The sequence below is a fragment of the Microtus oregoni genome, unplaced genomic scaffold (assembly GCF_018167655.1).
Source record: "Microtus oregoni isolate MIOR12 unplaced genomic scaffold, Mior012 000057F_ref0000458, whole genome shotgun sequence".
Taxonomy (NCBI): domain Eukaryota; kingdom Metazoa; phylum Chordata; class Mammalia; order Rodentia; family Cricetidae; genus Microtus; species Microtus oregoni.
The window spans coordinates 10,258,680-10,275,881 of NW_024543833.1; the positions used below are offsets into that span (position 1 = coordinate 10,258,680).

The window sequence follows — 17,202 nt, forward strand, 5'->3', positions numbered from 1 at the left end:
TTTCTATACCAATTCTCACACAGAAAACTGTACACCAGTACACAATTACAGAGATAAAAAGACGAAAACACACAGCACAGGAGGACCCGATGCTTCCTAAAAATGGCTTTCAGCGCCAGTACACTAGACACTATTTTCATACCAAATGCTAATCTAAAGCCACCTCCTTAAATTAATATTCCCAACAAACCTCTTCCACTCGCTTAGACCTCGCCTGAAGCTTGGGGGTGGGTGTTTGGTGGCACTAGGGTGTGTATGCAACACTCCCCTTGTATGCAGCTGGGACACAGCAGTGGTCCCTTCCTTAGGAACTGTCCCTAGGTCACCCTAGTCCTCAAGGAGGGCCTACGGAATCTGCCCCTTTTGAAGAACTGCGGAACAGGCTCAAAGAGACTCGTGAGTTGCTGAGGAAAGAAGGCAAACTGGCTGAAGAGAAAGGTCAGAGGGGAAAAGAAATTTAACTAAAAAAAACTGTTCAGCAAAGCTGGCAAAAAAAAAAAAAAAAAAAAAAAAAGCCCCATGAACCTATCTGTATTTTCTGGGTGTGTTCCTAAAATAGCCCCTCATATGGCTGCAAACTCCACTGGGCAATGGTGTCCAAAAAAAAAAAAAACTGTAATTTAGCCCAGCATGGTGGCATACGTCTGTAATCCCAGCACTTGGGAAGATGAGGGCAGCCCAGAATACTGCAAATATCATCCTGGTCAGGGCTAAACAGCAAGACTATCTCTAAATAATTAATTAATTAGCTTAACTCTCATTGAAGACTTTCTAATGTAACTAGAAGACCACATGTTTTTCCAAGGTCTTGCCAAATTTCACCTTCAATTGAAGATGGGGAGAAAGATCCAGCTCATTGCCGAGCGCTGGTCCCTGTGATGTCTCACATCACAGCAGCAGGTATCCAAGGATGCTCACTTCCTCACTGTTTGAAACTGCTTACATGCGAAGTCTCAATGTGCAGTGGAATAAAGCATCACACAATCACACAGAGCAACTTCGTAAGCATATCTTTAAAAGACAAAGATTTTCAGGAAAATTCAAACAAGGCAGTATATTATGATATGGGCACATTTCTTTTTTATTAGTGACTGTGTGTGTGTGTGTGTGTGTGTGTGTGTGTGTGTGCCATACATATATGCCACACATATGCAAGTGTCCTTGGCGGTCGGAAGAGGGTGTTTGGATTCCTGGGAGCTGGACTTACAGGCAGTTGGGAGCCTCTGAAACATGAGTACTAGGAACTGAACCCAGGTCCTCTGGAAGAGCAAGAGCAATTTGTAACCACAGAGCCATCCCTCTAGCCCATGATCACATTTCTTAACAGGCAGAGGAAAGTATAAAATTATCATTGCCTCTAGGGATGGGTAGTATGCGCATGCTCTATTATTCTGTTTATCTTTATCTTACAGGTTTCCCATAAACAAAACACAGTCATTTGACAAAAGAATAGTGTCTGGGTTGCAGGGATGGCTAAGCAGCTCGGAGTATGTAACGCACTTGCAGAAGACCCAAGTTTGGTTTCAGCATGGTCCCGTGTCAGGCAGCTCACTACTGCCTGTTAAGCCTAGCTCCAGGGGATCTCTGGCTTCCTGTACTCACATACATGAATACATACACACATACACACACACACACACACACACACACACACAAAATTAAAAATTAAAACTAAATCATTTAAAAAGAACAGCCTCATAATACTGTCTATATGGAAATGCCATAATGAGACCTGTCACTTTGTATGTCCACTTAAAAAATTAGTTTAAATAAAAATGTGGGTTCAAGGCCAGACTGGTCTGTAAAGCGAGTTCCCCAAAAAAATGAGGGGGGGCAGGGAGAAGAGTTTTAAGAGAAGCACTGAGATTTACTAGTTGGACTGACTATTCACTTAGGTTTCTGTTTCTCAGAACTTCATAAAACCAGGCACGGGACCAGAGAGATGGCTCAGTTATTAAGAGTCTGCACTGTTCTTCTAAAGGACTAGAGTTCCTAGCACCCACATCAAGCAGCTCACAGCTGCTCCTAACTCCGGCTCCAGGAAGATTCAACCCCTCTGGTAATGCATGTATCCACACACATGTGAATAGACATTACACACACACACACACACACACACACACACACATACACACACACACATATACATGATTAAAAATAAATCTTAGAAAAAACAGGTATGGCTCTCATTTTCTTCATGGTACATTCTCTTGGGGAAAGATATGAAGCCAAAGATGATAAAGCTACTTTGCATCTGTTGAGGAAGCTGAGGAACAAGCTGTTGATATGTTATGAGGAGCCAAAAGCACTGACAAGCTTCTATAATCCCTCCAAAGGCAGAGAGGCGGTGCGTTCTAGGCTATCCTGACTAGACACAGGCTATCCTGACTACACAGCAAAACCTCATCTCAAAAAGCAAAACAAAAGCACTAGGAAACGTAAAGGGGAAAGACGTGGGAAATCCAGCTCAACGGAAGCCGACAGTACCACTGTTGAGAAAAGTGACTGACTACTGGCTGAGTCCCAGTGTGGCCCACAGAGAAGATGCGCAGTCTCATGCTGCAGGATTCCGGATGATGAGAGCAGGTTCTGGGCTGAGTCCGAGAAACCAAGAACATATAGGGAAGGCCATTCCAGAAAGAAAAGCTGCTTTTTCTTCTTTTCTTTTCTTCTTTTCTTTTTTTTTCGTGAGGAGCGGAGGTGTCTAGGCAGCTGGAACAATCTGAATCCAAAATCCAATCTGTGAACTGGCTGGCACGGTGGGCAGCACTGGCCTGAACAGGGGCTGTGCACTCATGACTTTTACGAGTGTGCTTTTGTAAAGGGAAGAACACGCTGAGGTAACAGGTCATAATGTCCTGTTACTCCAAGGATGAGGAGAGTGGTTATGAGCTGGACCAGGTCGTGTAAAAATGCCAGCAACCAGGACTCTGAGCGAAGGCACCCATGAGTTCTCAGTACACGCTGCCAACATTTTTGTGGGGCAAGAACCATTAAAAGTAGCAGTAACTATAAGTAGCTGCTAAAAACTAGAAACAGCAAATGACAAAGCTACCACAAATCATGAGCACGGCTTTAAGAACAAATTATGAACACGAAGCAAACTTCGCAGTGACAGTGGGAAAGCCTGAGAGAAAACAGTCTACTATGGGAGAAATGGGGAGGCTTCCCAAACTGGGGGTGGGAGGGACAAAGGCAGAGATCAGCAAGCGGGGGCCCTCAAGTCCACAGTGTGTGTATGTTGGGGTGGGGATAATTTGGAGCTGGGAAACATGAGGGACTGGACAGCCAGACCATTTTGGGTAGGAGGATATCGAAGCGGACAACAGGCCCAGCCAGCTCCTTGGACGCTGCTGTAAACGTGTAAAATACAAAAACAATTAAGTTGGAGCTCTAAGCCCTGAGATTCCGATGTGAGCAGCTGATTAAACACCACAGGCACATGAAGCACTCATCTCCACAATGTGGCTGGTTCTCGTAGCCCTGCTGAGGTAAACTGACACTACCTCCTGGTCCCACGTGGCACAGTAAGAGTCAGAGACCTGAGGTCATTTGTTTGATGTCATAAATAAATAAATAAATAAATAAATTAATTAATTCTGGTGCTGAGTTCTCTTTCCCGGGACCTAGGGGGTCCCCTTCCATGCTAATAGTGTAATACTATAGGCCTTACTTCTCAGGGGCTTGTTCCAAATCTGTCTCTTATATAGCTCTTAACTTGGGAACTGTCATGTGCTTAAAATGAAATAAATTACCCAGCAATTATTAAGAGTTCAAAAGTGCCCTTTAAGACAGCAGTGGAAATATGTCCGCTCACATCCTGGAAAACAAGAAGAGAAACAGCAAACAGTGCTTACAGCGGTATGTGGGGTGCAACAAACATGTTACAGCTTGCCTGGTGCTTTGCAAACTGAAGTGTCAAAACTGTAGGACTTTTGGTATATGCTCAGATGTCTACATACTCAGGATAGAAAATGGGAGTAAGGTGGACACTGACACAGTCACTTGGGTAATTTGAGCTGCTTGTATAACCACGGCCATTCAAACACTGCTGCCGGGGTCAGCACCAGAAGGTTCTGACTCAAGAAAAATCGGCTTCTTTTTAGTTAATTCCAAGATGACCCCAAATTGGCCACAGGATAAGAAGTTTTACAGTAGCTTGAAAGGGTGAGGTGGTATGAGGGGCACTATCGCAGGCACAGTAAGCACCACAGGCCTGAAACCCCACAGAGTTGAAGTAGCATGCCCTGCAAAGCGAGGGTTCAGGCAGGGCTGGACTCAGCCAAAAGCTGAGGACTGAAGACCGGACGAGCACCAAGGTAATGCTGCTCAAACAGAGCTGCACTGGTCTGGGGCTTCTGTCTTCCATGTCGTCAGTGTGCTATTTCTATTTTACAGTGTAAAACACAGTGGCTTATGCCTGTGTTTAGGTATTTGCTTATTAAAGAACCCTGATAGTAAAAAAGAAAGAAGACAGAAGAATAAAGCTAGGAGTGGTCTCGCGTGCCTGTAATCCCCGCGCTCCAGAGGCTGAGGTGGGAGGGCGGAGAGCTGGAGGTCAGCCTGGCCTACACAGTTGAATCCTGTGTGAGAGGGAATGGGGAAAAAAATCAGAGCAATGTTTTCCTATGCAACTTCCCTCTTATCTAGAGGAGGGATCCATCCTAAGGCTCCCCAGTGGGGTCTGGAAGCCACACAAAAAACACTGAACACTCTAATTTGATACCTTTGCAGTCTCAACAGCACTGAGGCGTGCTTGTCACTTCTCCTTGTTGGGGTTGACAGATGATTAGCAATGACTTCACTTTTCTCCTTCACTGTCTCACGGGTAGAGCATGGATTTTAGCATACGACTGTTTCCTGTTTCTTTACTAAGGTCTAGAACTTTCACTTCTGTACTTAAAAGGAGGCACTTTCCTCTCTAGGAAGGGCTGGCACCATTACTCTTCCACTTTGGGGCCATTATGATGTGCACTCAGGGCTACCTGCACACAAGACTTTGTGCAATATCACAACCATCATCAGTTAAGACAGCCGAGCTAACTGTCTAGTGGGCAGGCAGTGGATACAGTAGACACACTGGACAAAGAGATGCTGGTGTGATAAAGAAATCCTGGGACACAGTGTATAATCTAGACCCACAGATTGTTTACTTCTGGAATTTCCATTTAATAATTTCAGTTCACAACTGATCTTGGTTAGTGAAAGTTACAGAAATTAAAAATAGTAGATAAAGGGTGCATGGCTACTGCACCTATAGTGTGTCCTGTAGGTGAAGCAATGAGAACTCTAGACCACTGTACTCAAACTTACAACACTGTCTTAACTTGTCTTAATAATCTACTATCCTCGATTTCCAGTTTTACAATTACTGTCAGACAGAATATGTGACTTATTTGAGTGAAGAATCAAGTGGCTATATTCATCACAAGGCAAACAAAGGCTGTTAGTATGCACAAATTTCGCATCACGAGCGCTGGAGACACATGCATTAATCTCACTAATCCCTGTCTCTGTGTGAAGACATCACTGGAATTGGAATCCTCTAATTGTAATTAGCCTCCCTTTAAGGATCAATGCTCAAAACATCAGGGAGAAGACCTATTGGAATAAATAGATTTTAACACTGCTTTAGTAAACAGTCATTTGTATATACTCAATCAAAAATAAAAACCCTAGACATAAAGAAGTGTGGGTATTATACTGCATATAGACATCTCTTTCCCTTATGGATCTTTAATAATGGAGTTTTACTCTCCTCTCTCTCTCTCTCTCTCTCATCAGAATACTGGGATAGCCAACTTGACCTCCATAATCATTACATTTCACGAGGCCATAATGAGCACCACCAGGCACACTGTGTACACACAAAGAGGGAGTGAGCAAATACAGAAACCATGCTCCACACCCCAAACAGGCTCCTCAGGGCACACATTTCAGTCACATCACCCTACTCGAATCTCCCTCAGACCCTGGGGCACAAGCATGACCGGCACTTACAGGAGAGGCTGAGACAGGAAACAGTCAGCTTCACAACTGGCAGCTGTAGGAACTCTGACCTGCCCCTGCGCCCACATGCCCCCTCCCTGCTGCTGACTGACCCCTGTGGCAGACAGGCAGGTAGCCCTACCTGTTCACCAGTCCTAAAGCAAGAAGAGCCTGAAGCAAAACTGAATTTACTTCCCCTAATCAAGACTTGTCCTAGCTATGAAGTTCAATTCAGTAACTAGTGTCTCAAGCTGACTCGGCCTTTTGAACACTGCTGGGGAAGTGAACCCTACAATAAACAAATAATGGTAACATGGGACACAACATTGTCTGGGTTTTCTGGTTTATAGTTTACAAATTTCCTAAAACTTACTTGGTAAAAACCATCTTAAGGATAAAATGGGTAGGTATTCATTTGTTGAACAGAAATGGATGCTAAGTGCATGAATAACAGGTGACATTTTGGGACAAAGACTTTAGCTAGAAAAAGTAGAATGACTTGGTGAGCAATGAGCAGAACGTCACACATCAAAAACCAACATGGCCGACACATGCTCAGACCTTACATTTTATTTACTGCAATGACACCCTCCTCTCAATGACACTACGGCGGCAGAGTAAAACTCAGCCACGGGTAACTTACTTTGGTTCGCCTATCTTGATGCCAGGATGCTGCGTGTAGGCGTGGGAGTGGGTACTTGGGGCGGACTTAAACGCCATTGGACAGATAGGGCACTTGTAGAAGACTTCACAGTGAGAGCCTTGAATGTGAGACTTCAGTGCGGCCACATCAGAGTACACAACATTGCAATGTACACATCTGTCAGAGAAACAACACTGTCATTAGCACAGACCACCCAACACCATGAGCGACATCGCTGTGTGGACAGGGTGAAATGAGCGGATTTCAGCCCACAGGGGTTCCTCGTGGCTTTTGGAAAGTACTTTGCCTCTTCGGCTTGCAACAGAGTAAAGTTAATTTTGTGTGTTCAATAGGAAAAATCACAAAGAAGATTAATGTACAAATGGTCAGTGTTTGGAGCATCTTTAACGTTTTGAGGAAGGATGTATACAGGAAGGCCAACAGACCATGAGGGACACAGCAAGAACCTGGGAATCCTGGGCTGGGGAAGGACGTTCATGTACTGGACTAACACTAGGGCCTGATGTTCCCACCTGCCCTAGATCTGTCCAAGGGAAGAGGTCTTGGGATCTACACCTACATGCCCTCAACACAGGGAGGAGGGGCACATGAAGAGGGCATGGCCCATGGTCTCATGGCACACACTGATGTGGTCAATATTTGGCGCCACATGGTGACCCAGATGGTGGTGGAAGTCAGCACCTGTGTGTTTGTTCTGTCTGCTAGAAAACAGCCTGGCTGTGCTTGTATTCGGTCTTTAAACTACATCAACACAAGCTTCTAAAAAATCAGCATCTCCAACAACTGGCTCCAAGCTTCTGAATTTCTAAGTATGACCTCATTCCCTGCTAAGACTTAATCCCATAGGAAATCTTCAGAACTGGGTCACCCCATCCCCAGATCACCATCTTTGCACAGGGACTCGCAGCAACACTTGTAACACCTCCATTTGATGATGGACTCTTTCTTCTTGACTCACATACGGAAAACATTTAAGAATGTTCACCACGGCTCTTGGGAACCATCTGAGAACACGTCTCGCATGTGACTCAACACACATGCTCCTAGTCGTGCATATGCAAGTCACCTGGGAAAGAAATCTGCGGACAGGGCCTGCCCTCCAGTACACCACGCCAGACTGACACTTCTGCCCTTCTAGGCTTAGAGGTACACATGGACTCATGGAGTAACTCCTGGAAAACCACACGGAGGGTGTGTGTTCTACGGAACACACCATAGAAGGTTTTGCAGGCTTCGTTAGAAAATCACGGTGTGTTCTCAGGTTTACGGTCTTAAGGCACAGTGGTCACCAACATAGAAACTAAAACACTGTTTAAGTGGACAACAGGAAAGATTGGCTGTCTACCAACAGGGACACTATCTCAATACAGGAGTCAGCCAAGCATACTGAAATTCTTCCAGGCCCCACCTAATGCTCCTCAAGTCTGCAGTTCCCTGTTTGTAAGATAAAACACTGGACAGATCATTTCTAGTCCCACCTTCCCCTAGAAGCTAGTGACTACAAACCAAGTGGGGGGATGAGGCCTTGGTCAGAGTTCTGCAAGCTCCCCAGGTTCCTGGCCTTAGGGAGGATGGCCATCTGATGAGATCAAGCGCATCTGGGGAAGCATAACTTTAGACAGATGCTAGAATCTGGCACTGGGGCCTAATGTTTCCACCTGTTCCAGTGCCAACCAAATGCTGCCCAAGGGTGTATTTCATCACAGACCACACACATCTTCCCGCCAAACACAGGTCTAGACTCTTTATCTCAAGAAAAAAAACCAAGACGAACAGAAGTGAAGAAAAGCACACTAATGCCCCAGATGTTCCAGAGCCACGTGAAGCAAGAGAAAAGCCTCATCGGCTGCAAACAAAGTAAAATATGGTTTTTAAGTTAGCAGAAGACATGACAGGGACTCAGTCTAAAGGGTATCACAGAAGTCAAGGGAAAATAGAGAGAAGAAAAGGGACAGAAGAGGTTTAGGGCAACAGAGGCCAACGACAACGACAAGTAAAGCAGGCACATGGAACACGGAATTTCAAAGACACCTTATGGCACCACAATGCTACTAAGCATCTGCTTTAAACGTTCTGGAATGGCACGCATTTGCCAACATGCCTAGCTCTCTTTATTATTTATTTTTAATTTAAAAAAGGTTTACACTGGGCAGTGGTGGCACATGCCTTTAATCCCAGCACTCGGGAGGCAGAGGCAGGTGGATCTCTGTGAGTTCGAGGCCAGCCTGGTCTACAAGAGCTAGTTCCAGGACAGACACCAAAGCTACACAGAGAAACCCTGTCTTGAAAAACAAAACAAAAAGGTTTACATTATACAATCCAACAATAATCTCTTTTTAAATGCATGTTACTAGGAGGCAGGAAAGTTCAGAAAATATTTGACTTTTATCCATAATTGACATTTACAAGTGAAGCAGGATCCAGGCATGGCCATCAATATTTAAGAGATACAATATAGGATCAAAAGATAAGCAAGCACCTGCCTAGGAAGGAACAGAGGCAGGAGTGGGAGCCCTGACTACAAAAAGATCATAGACAAAATGATTAACTACAGAGACAAGAGAGAGATGACAGAGATGAGAGAGACACAGACAAACAGGGCAGGACCAACAGGCTGCCAAACCCCGTCAAAAAGCATCAACTACCCATTATTTAAAATAGCAGCAGGACTAGGCATGGTAGCACTGGTCTCTAATCCCAGGCTGAACTCTTGTTCTGATTCAGGTCAGCCTGGACTACAGTGTAAAACCCTTCACCAAAAAGGGAGGGGGGCTAAGCAAGAAAAATGTTTAAGTTTTTGTATCTTTTCTAAAGAAGTCAACATGAACTGAACTTCACAATAAACTAACAAGGGGAATGGGTGCAGTGATGTTGATCAATAACCCTAGCTCTGGAGTTAGGTTCAGAAGTGAGGCCAGCCTTGTCTTGTCTGCACAGCAAGTTGCAAGACAATCAGAGTATAATAGTAGGACCCTGTGTTAAAAGCAAATACAGAAAACCCACAAGCATGATGTTTCCACAGTCTGTATACCCTCCAGTCTAGTTGGGAAAATCTACACTTAATAAAAACTTGATAAAATTCAAACTGTAAAATTGAAAGCACCCAATTTAAGCAAGTCTGCCTGGGGCAAGCAAAGGGCAGAACAATCTTCTCCCAGAAAGATTTAGACTTTCAGCCTGCATGTGAACTTTCTGTCTTAACTTGGGGAAGATACCAGGGATACCTCAGTGCAGAAGGCTGTCCCCTTCATCCCAATCTAGCCTTGGTTTCACTGAAAGGAAATCTGTGGGAACACCCAGCATTCAGCAGAGAACAGCAGCAAGCGCTCAAGCTGCGCAGCTGCTCTCCCGGGCTGTGCACAGGATCCCCTCACAGTTTCCAAGCATGTGGTAAGACCAAAGTACTGTTCTGCGTGGGTCTGTGCACTATCAGTTTAACCGTCACATCTCAGAGGGTTGGAGGCAAGTCATCCCCCACATTACAGGGTACACAGAGGAGAGGACACAAGAATCTCACACAAGACAAATCAAGCACAAAGAAAAAACCCTGGTTTCTTGTTTTCTCAACTAAAGGTTTCCTATCAGGTTAGAGCTCAATCCATAAAGCATTTGTACACTACACATTAGAAGGCAGATAATTAAAAACAGGAATCTCTCATATTTTAATGTTAGAAAACTGAGCAGAGGGGAGCTAGAGAGATTGCTCAGCAGTTAAGAGCAAAGGCTCTTCTTCAAGAGAACCCTAGTTCAATTCCGAGCACCCACATGTTAGCTAACAATCATTTGTAACTCAAGGTTCAAGAGAGCTGAGGTCCTCTTCTGGCTCTCTTAGACAATACACATAAATGGTAAACAGACGTGCATGCAAGCAGGAAAAACACCTGCACACAAAATAATAAAAATAAATCTTAGGAGGGGGAAGAAAAAGAAAGACAATTGGGCAGAACCACCCAAGAATTAGTGATCCTGGAACATAAACTAAAATGAAATAAAGGGGACTGGAGATATGGCTCAGCAGTTAAGAGCACTGGCTGTTCTTCCAGAGGTCCTGAGTTCAATTCCCAGCACCCATATGGCAGCTCACAAACATCCATAATGAGATCTGGTGCCCTTTTCTGGCTTGCAGACATACATCAGGCAGAACACTGTATACATAATCAATAAATCTTTAATGAAATAAAATCATCAAACCACACCAATGCTACCTCATCTTTATGAAACGTGTGACGGAATTACAACTAAGAAAACCACTACACATTAACAGTCTAACGAAACCTAGTAAGACAAACATGCCACAGTAAAACATCTGCTAAAACAAAGACACGTCACCCATGACAGAGTCCCTGGAGTTTTCATCAGGGCGAAGGTAAGTGGGATGAGAGCACATTTAAGAAGGTAACAAAGTCTGAGAACAAAGTATATCATCACCTGACACTGGATAAATTAACATCAAAGAGGCCAGATGTCAAAAAGTACACATCTGGGAATCTCCGGGGCCAGTGAAAAGATGAAAGGGCCGGAACTGAGGTGGAGGAGGCAGAAGGGAAGGACTTTTGGAGGTGAGGCTCCTCCAAAGACTGATGTTAGAAAAGATGTTCACCTGACCCTTCTGTGTGGTTCCAGCAATTCATCATGTTTGTATTATTAGAGGGGGACTAATAAGAGGTGCATGGTGTTCCTGCAGGGGATAAATACAGGGAATGCAAAAACATACGTGCAGGGGTGGGGGGAGGGATACAAAGGCTGTCAGTCATGGCCAAGCCCTGAATATGCACATTTACCTAAAAGGATCACCCATTTATCCTCATCTGTATGGACTGGCAAGGCCAATGTGACATCAAACTCGGATTCAAATAGATCCTACTCTACTACAAATGAGCTAAGTTCCCAGAGGATCTGTGTGTTGGAGTACATATGACCAGATAACCCTGAGAACTATGTATGTGCACGAGCCCTCCAAATCGTAGTGCAGTTATCAGTGAACGACTTGCACAGAAGTGAACAACATACTGACCGAAAACCAACTCTCCGTGTGTAGTGCAGACAGTTCTTGGTGACGTGGGTCTGGAAGTGCACCGACCTGCAGACGGCCCCGCACTCGGGGCAGGTGTAGGGAGATTTGTGCTGATGGATTCTCTGGTGTGAAGCATAGCTGCACTGGTTAGGAAGCAGCATCTGGCAGACAGTGCAAGTCTTCTAAACAAACCAAAGGGGGAAACACGATTGGTCCTGCTAAGCATGGCTATATGCAAGTTCCTTAGTTAAGCTGTACAGTAGTTATGCGTCTCATTTTAAACACTGCTATAAATGACCAAACCCAAGGAAGAGCAAACCTGAAGACTACGATTTTAACAGAAACGTTTTCACCCTGTAAAATAAAAACGATTAGAATGATGGAGGCAGGCTCACGCCAGTGTGAGCTAAAGCAAACACCAGCTTCAGATGCGCCCAGTCCTGTTTCTTTAGCATCTTTTGTCCACAGCAGAGGTCCTCTTGCAAACTGTGTTGGCAGGTTAATCCTGCTACACGTTACAGAGCTCACAGGCCAACAGGACATGTAGCTCCTACAATCCAGAACTTGCCTCAGGAAAGTAGAAATTGACCCAGGCTAATCCAGTTTCTTCTTATTTCCCAGTCAGTTAACTATTTAAATCTTAAATTCAGGAACACGAAAGGGATGGTTTAGGAATTGGTTTTCTTTTGGTACTTAAGTTGGCCTTCAATGGATGAACTGGCCAAAATATGATTTATAATCATAAAAATCAAAAAACTCAAGCTCAGATACATAAATTTGGACATTAAATTGAAATTTGCAGAGCATAAGGAATTTTACAAAGCTTAAAATCTGACTGTATTAAAAGAAAGACAAAAAAAAAGGACTGAGATCTTCTTTGAAGAAAAATATTTAATTATCAAAAAAACCCAAATACTCTATCCTATCCTCCATCCCCTTAAATATAAGTATAAATATATTTTTAAAACATAAACAAAAATACTCAGTTAATATAAACTGACTACCATCCTCAAAACAAATCCAACAGAATGAGAGATAAAATTCATACTTTTCAGACATTTGTGCAAAACCAAGTACCTCTTGAATTCTAAAATAAACCATCTGTATTAAAGTCAAAGAAAGCCTCAAACTATAGATTCTTCCGAGATTAAAAACACTCTTTCAGATTGACAGCAGTTTTAAAAATATATTGTTAATTCTTCATAGTTATCTCAAATTAAGCCCAAAAATTTAAGTTCTGAAGTGACTTATGCTAAGAAAAAAAGAAAACTCACTTGAAAATTATTTCTTGCCAGGCAGTGGTGGTGCACATTTAACCCCAGCACTCGGGAGGCAGAGGCAGGCGGATCTCTGTGAGTTGGAGGCCAGCCTGGTCTACAGAACAAGTTCCAGGGCAGCTCAAGCTACACAGTAAAATCCTGTCTCAAAAAACCAAAAGAGAAAGAAAGACAATTACTTCTTGGTTTTTCTCCTGAAAGGACTGAAATACAAGCTTTATCCCAGGAAATGTTTATTGTAAACACAAAATGAGAGCATTACAGGCAGTGCTGATGAGTTCAACGTCACTAACATGCACAACAACGGGACCAGTCAACAGAGTCCTAGTTACAAGAGCCCACTAGCATTACATAGTCATTGGCAATCACTCACTATGAACTACAGGCTTCCACCTTCTCCACAGCCATCATCCCAGGGAGAATTATGGAGGCATCTTGGTGTGCACTTACTTTCAATTCTAAAATAAGTCAAAAAACATTATACATATATGTCTCCACATTCACATATCACACATTCATAGGTATATACACACATACTCATGTATATAGAGAGATATTAATATAGATTTAGGTATGGATTGGTTTCATTTCACCATGACTCAAGCAGTGAATTAAGTTCTTTCAATACATTAGGAACTTAATATAGATATATAGATAAAATACATTGTATCATTTATTTCTCATAATCAATAATGAAGTCAATAATACCTTCATTTTACAGAAGAAGAAACAAGACTTAATGACATAAGAAATGTGTTCTATACCCACTGCTACTAAGGCAAGGACCAGGATCAATCAGGCTTGCGTGAAAAGGCAGTGGAAAGAGTGGAATGGGATCACATGAACTGAACCATCACAAAAACACAGAGTTGAGAAACATGAACAATAAACCTGAATGTCAAAGATGACCCATTTAGGTTAAGACAACAAATTAGTTTCTCTTTCCCCATAGCTTCTCCCATACCTAAAACGTGATTATACTACTTCTGTAATAGTACAAAGCTAAAAGAAAATTTAAAAGAACAAGGGTCATGTGCTGTATAAAAGCTAAAAACAAAACAAAAAGACTTACATTATCATCCATTAAGAAATAATGGCAAGCAATACAATACATATAAAATGAGCAACTGCTCATCACCTGATTATCACCCAAGATCACCATTATCACAACTCCTTCTTTCCCAACCGTGGACAGCCACCAGCTGAGGCTCCCACCCATATCAGACCCAGAAGTAAAGAAAAAAGGACTCCAGCCTCAAATCAAATGTGTTCAATCATGGAGTTCTTGAAAAGGGAGGATGTGGTCAGAGATCACAGTCAACATGCCGGGCTCTTACCTTCAGTTTATACAGGTGCACACACATCTATGCACATACCCACACTACCCCTATGTTTCTCTCTCGGCTGACTGCTGCATGCCTCACCTCCATTCCATTTCGGTCCAAAGCATTCTCCTCCTTGATGTTTGCATAGTACCCATGTTTCTGAACTCACATGACATTGTTTCCTTAACCATGCGGCCTCAGATTGCATAACTGTCCTTGCTGCAGACAGTAGAGATTCCACCAGCTCTCTGGGATGCTCTGAATCCGTGACAAAATGCACATTGTCTGGACTCAGAGGACACACTGAGCACAGGAGAGGGAACAGAGTCTTTGTGGTCTGGTTTTCCCTTCCTTTTTGTTTAAGTCAAATAAAGTTTTCCTAATTGGCACCAACTACGGCTGCTAGGCAACTCAGAAGATGTGGCAGTTGAGCCCAGTAGTGCATGGCTCAGAAAGAGAACAAAAGAGAAGAAACGCATGCACGTGGATTTATGTCTCTCAACATTAGGCTTAGTGCCATCGAAACATGCATAAAGGTTTTGATGATCAGGTAGAAAGCAGCGAATTTCTTCTCTGGGGCAGTTTGTTTGCTCAGGGAATGATTTTTCAACTAATTTTACTTGTCAATAGTAGTACAGCAGGCACTAGAAGCGGAGGGAAAGGAAGCTGAAAAGGTCACAGTCCTTTCTGAGCCTGATGGGCCGGCAGCCAGCGGAGGCCTGGGTTGACAGCTGGCATAACAACAGAGGCGGGAGGAGGGGTGGAGCCGGATGTCCTGTTAAGAAGCTGGACTGGGGGACTCAGCGCCCTCTGCACACGTGAGGAATTACCTGAGCAACAAGGAATACAATTCTTTGTCTCAATTTGTTCTTTTAGGGAGAAATAAAGCCTGAGAAAAGTAAAAGGGGAAGGGTGAGCGACGCTAGAGACCACAACCACACAAAGCATCTCTCACAGGTAAAGCAAATAGACCTAGGGCTTGCAAAACACCCAGGCCAAAAGCCAGACACTGCAGCTCAGCGGGGGCCCAGCTAAGTCAATGCCTGTGCCCTTTACCAGTTCTGTAAATGGCATTATGGTAAGATGATGCTTTTAGTGGTCATAATGAAGCTTAGCAGTTTCTTTACTGGCTTTCACATTTTCATAATTAGAAGAGAACAGAAAATGCTTTACTCCCAGTCTCGCTTAAATGAGGGTGACAAGGCATGTGTCACATCCTGACTACAGGTATCCTTTGTCCCCAGAGTTAGCTGGTGAGCAGTTGTTTCCAAGCCACTTGCCATGCGGCATCCAGAGCTGACTGACACCGTAGGCAGTCATACAAGATCCGCTCAGGGGACTGCTTCTAGAGGAAGCAGATTTGTTAAGAGTTGGTAACACTACCAAAACCGGGGCAGAACTAGTCTGAACAAGACGAAATTAGCAGTCTAGGGAGCAGTGCCTGAAAGTCCTCAGCTGAAAGCCAGTGGCCCACATCTGTAAACCCTGCATTTGGGCAAGGGGATCGTGAGTTCAAGTGCAGCCTGAGTAACAGCTACAGCCTTTCTAAAAAAAAAAAAAAAAAAACCCCAAAGGCTGTGAGTGTAACTCAGCAATGAGACACTTGCCTAGCGTGCCTAAGGCCTCATTTAGTCTCCAATGTGGCGAGGGAAGAGGGTGAATAAGAAAAGTGGAGGAAGGAAACTTAGTCTTCTGATAATGAAGGGGTGTGAGGCAGGATGCTCCAACACTTTTGCATCTAAGAACAGTTTATCTAGAGATAAGAACAGGCAGATACTGCTCGAAAGAATTTAATATATAGTATGCCGTGTTAAAGATTCCCAGAAAGGGACTGAAGAGATGGGCTCAGCAGTTAAAAGCACACACTGCTCTTGCTGAGACTGCAGATTCCAGAACCAGGTAGCTCACAACTGATGGTACCTCCAGGGTTTAGCACACATGCACACATACACACACACGCACACATGTAGGTATAGGAATACAGGCATTCGTGTGGAGATCAGAGAACAATGGTGGGAGGGCCTGGTTCTCTCCTTCCAGTACGTAGATTCCAGGGATGAACTCAGATCCTCAAGCTTGGTGTGGCAGGCACATCCTGCTGAACCATCTCACCAGCTCCAAAACATAAAATAATTTTTGTAATTGCTCAGAGGGGCTCGAGAAGTAGCTCAATAGTAAAGAACCCATGTCCACTTACACCAATTAGAGACTCCAGTTCCAGGGGATCCAGTGCTCTCTTCCAACCACTGTGGGCACCAAGCATGCATGTGGTAAACATACACCATACACAAACATAATTTTAAATATTAAAAAGAAAAATTGTAATGCCCAGAAAGTTCCTAAAACTTAAATGAGTGCTCAGTTTCTCAAAATGAAGTCCCAGAAGATTGCACACCTCCTTCAGCTACTGCACTCCGGGGACAATGTGGACGCATACCTCCTTCAGCTACTGCACCGGGGGATAATGTGGATGCAAGCCCCAGTTTCTACTGAGGTCCCCAACTGTAAAGTCCTAAGTTTCTGTATTGGGCAGCAACATAATGAGTTGGCAATGAAGGACCACTTGCCCCAGTCCCAGTACTGCCACTAATTGGGCATTTGCTTTTCCAATAGCAAAATAAAAGAGTGTACCAAAGGGCCAGTTACAATCTCTGATTTTACAGCTACTGTGGAACCTATAGAAAAAAAGGGTGCTTCAACAACTAAGAGCTTACACTATGCATTTCCAGCCTGCAGCTGACTGAATTTAGCCATGTTTTACTAAGAGGTGAAGCGTGGCATGCCAGTGTATCCCAGCATCAACTACTAAACCTGCAGGCAGTGGTTCTTGAACCTTTCACCGACAGGAACGCTTCTCAGCCTCTCTACCCACTGCCTTGATCAAGGTGCCTGAAGCAGGCGTATGCATCAGGTAGTGAAAAGGAGCCCCAAAGT

General features: G+C 43.8%; 1 protein-coding gene across 9 annotated transcripts in view; it reads right to left on the reverse strand.

Annotated features, from left to right (window-relative positions):
• The window catches only part of Znf532 (zinc finger protein 532), a 98,316-nt gene that overhangs the window by 31,199 nt on the left and 49,915 nt on the right, over nucleotides 1–17,202 (reverse strand). For 8 of the 9 annotated variants that reach the window (XM_041639184.1, XM_041639183.1, XM_041639179.1 and 5 more), the window contains 2 exons: nucleotides 11,667–11,848; nucleotides 6,632–6,808 (listed from right to left, as the gene is read on the reverse strand). The exons of the other annotated variant lie outside the window; for it this stretch is intronic. In XM_041639184.1, coding sequence (XP_041495118.1) covers nucleotides 6,632–6,808; nucleotides 11,667–11,848 — 359 coding nt within the window. The remainder of the gene's footprint in view (nucleotides 1–6,631; nucleotides 6,809–11,666; nucleotides 11,849–17,202) is intronic. 9 annotated transcript variants of the gene reach the window in all.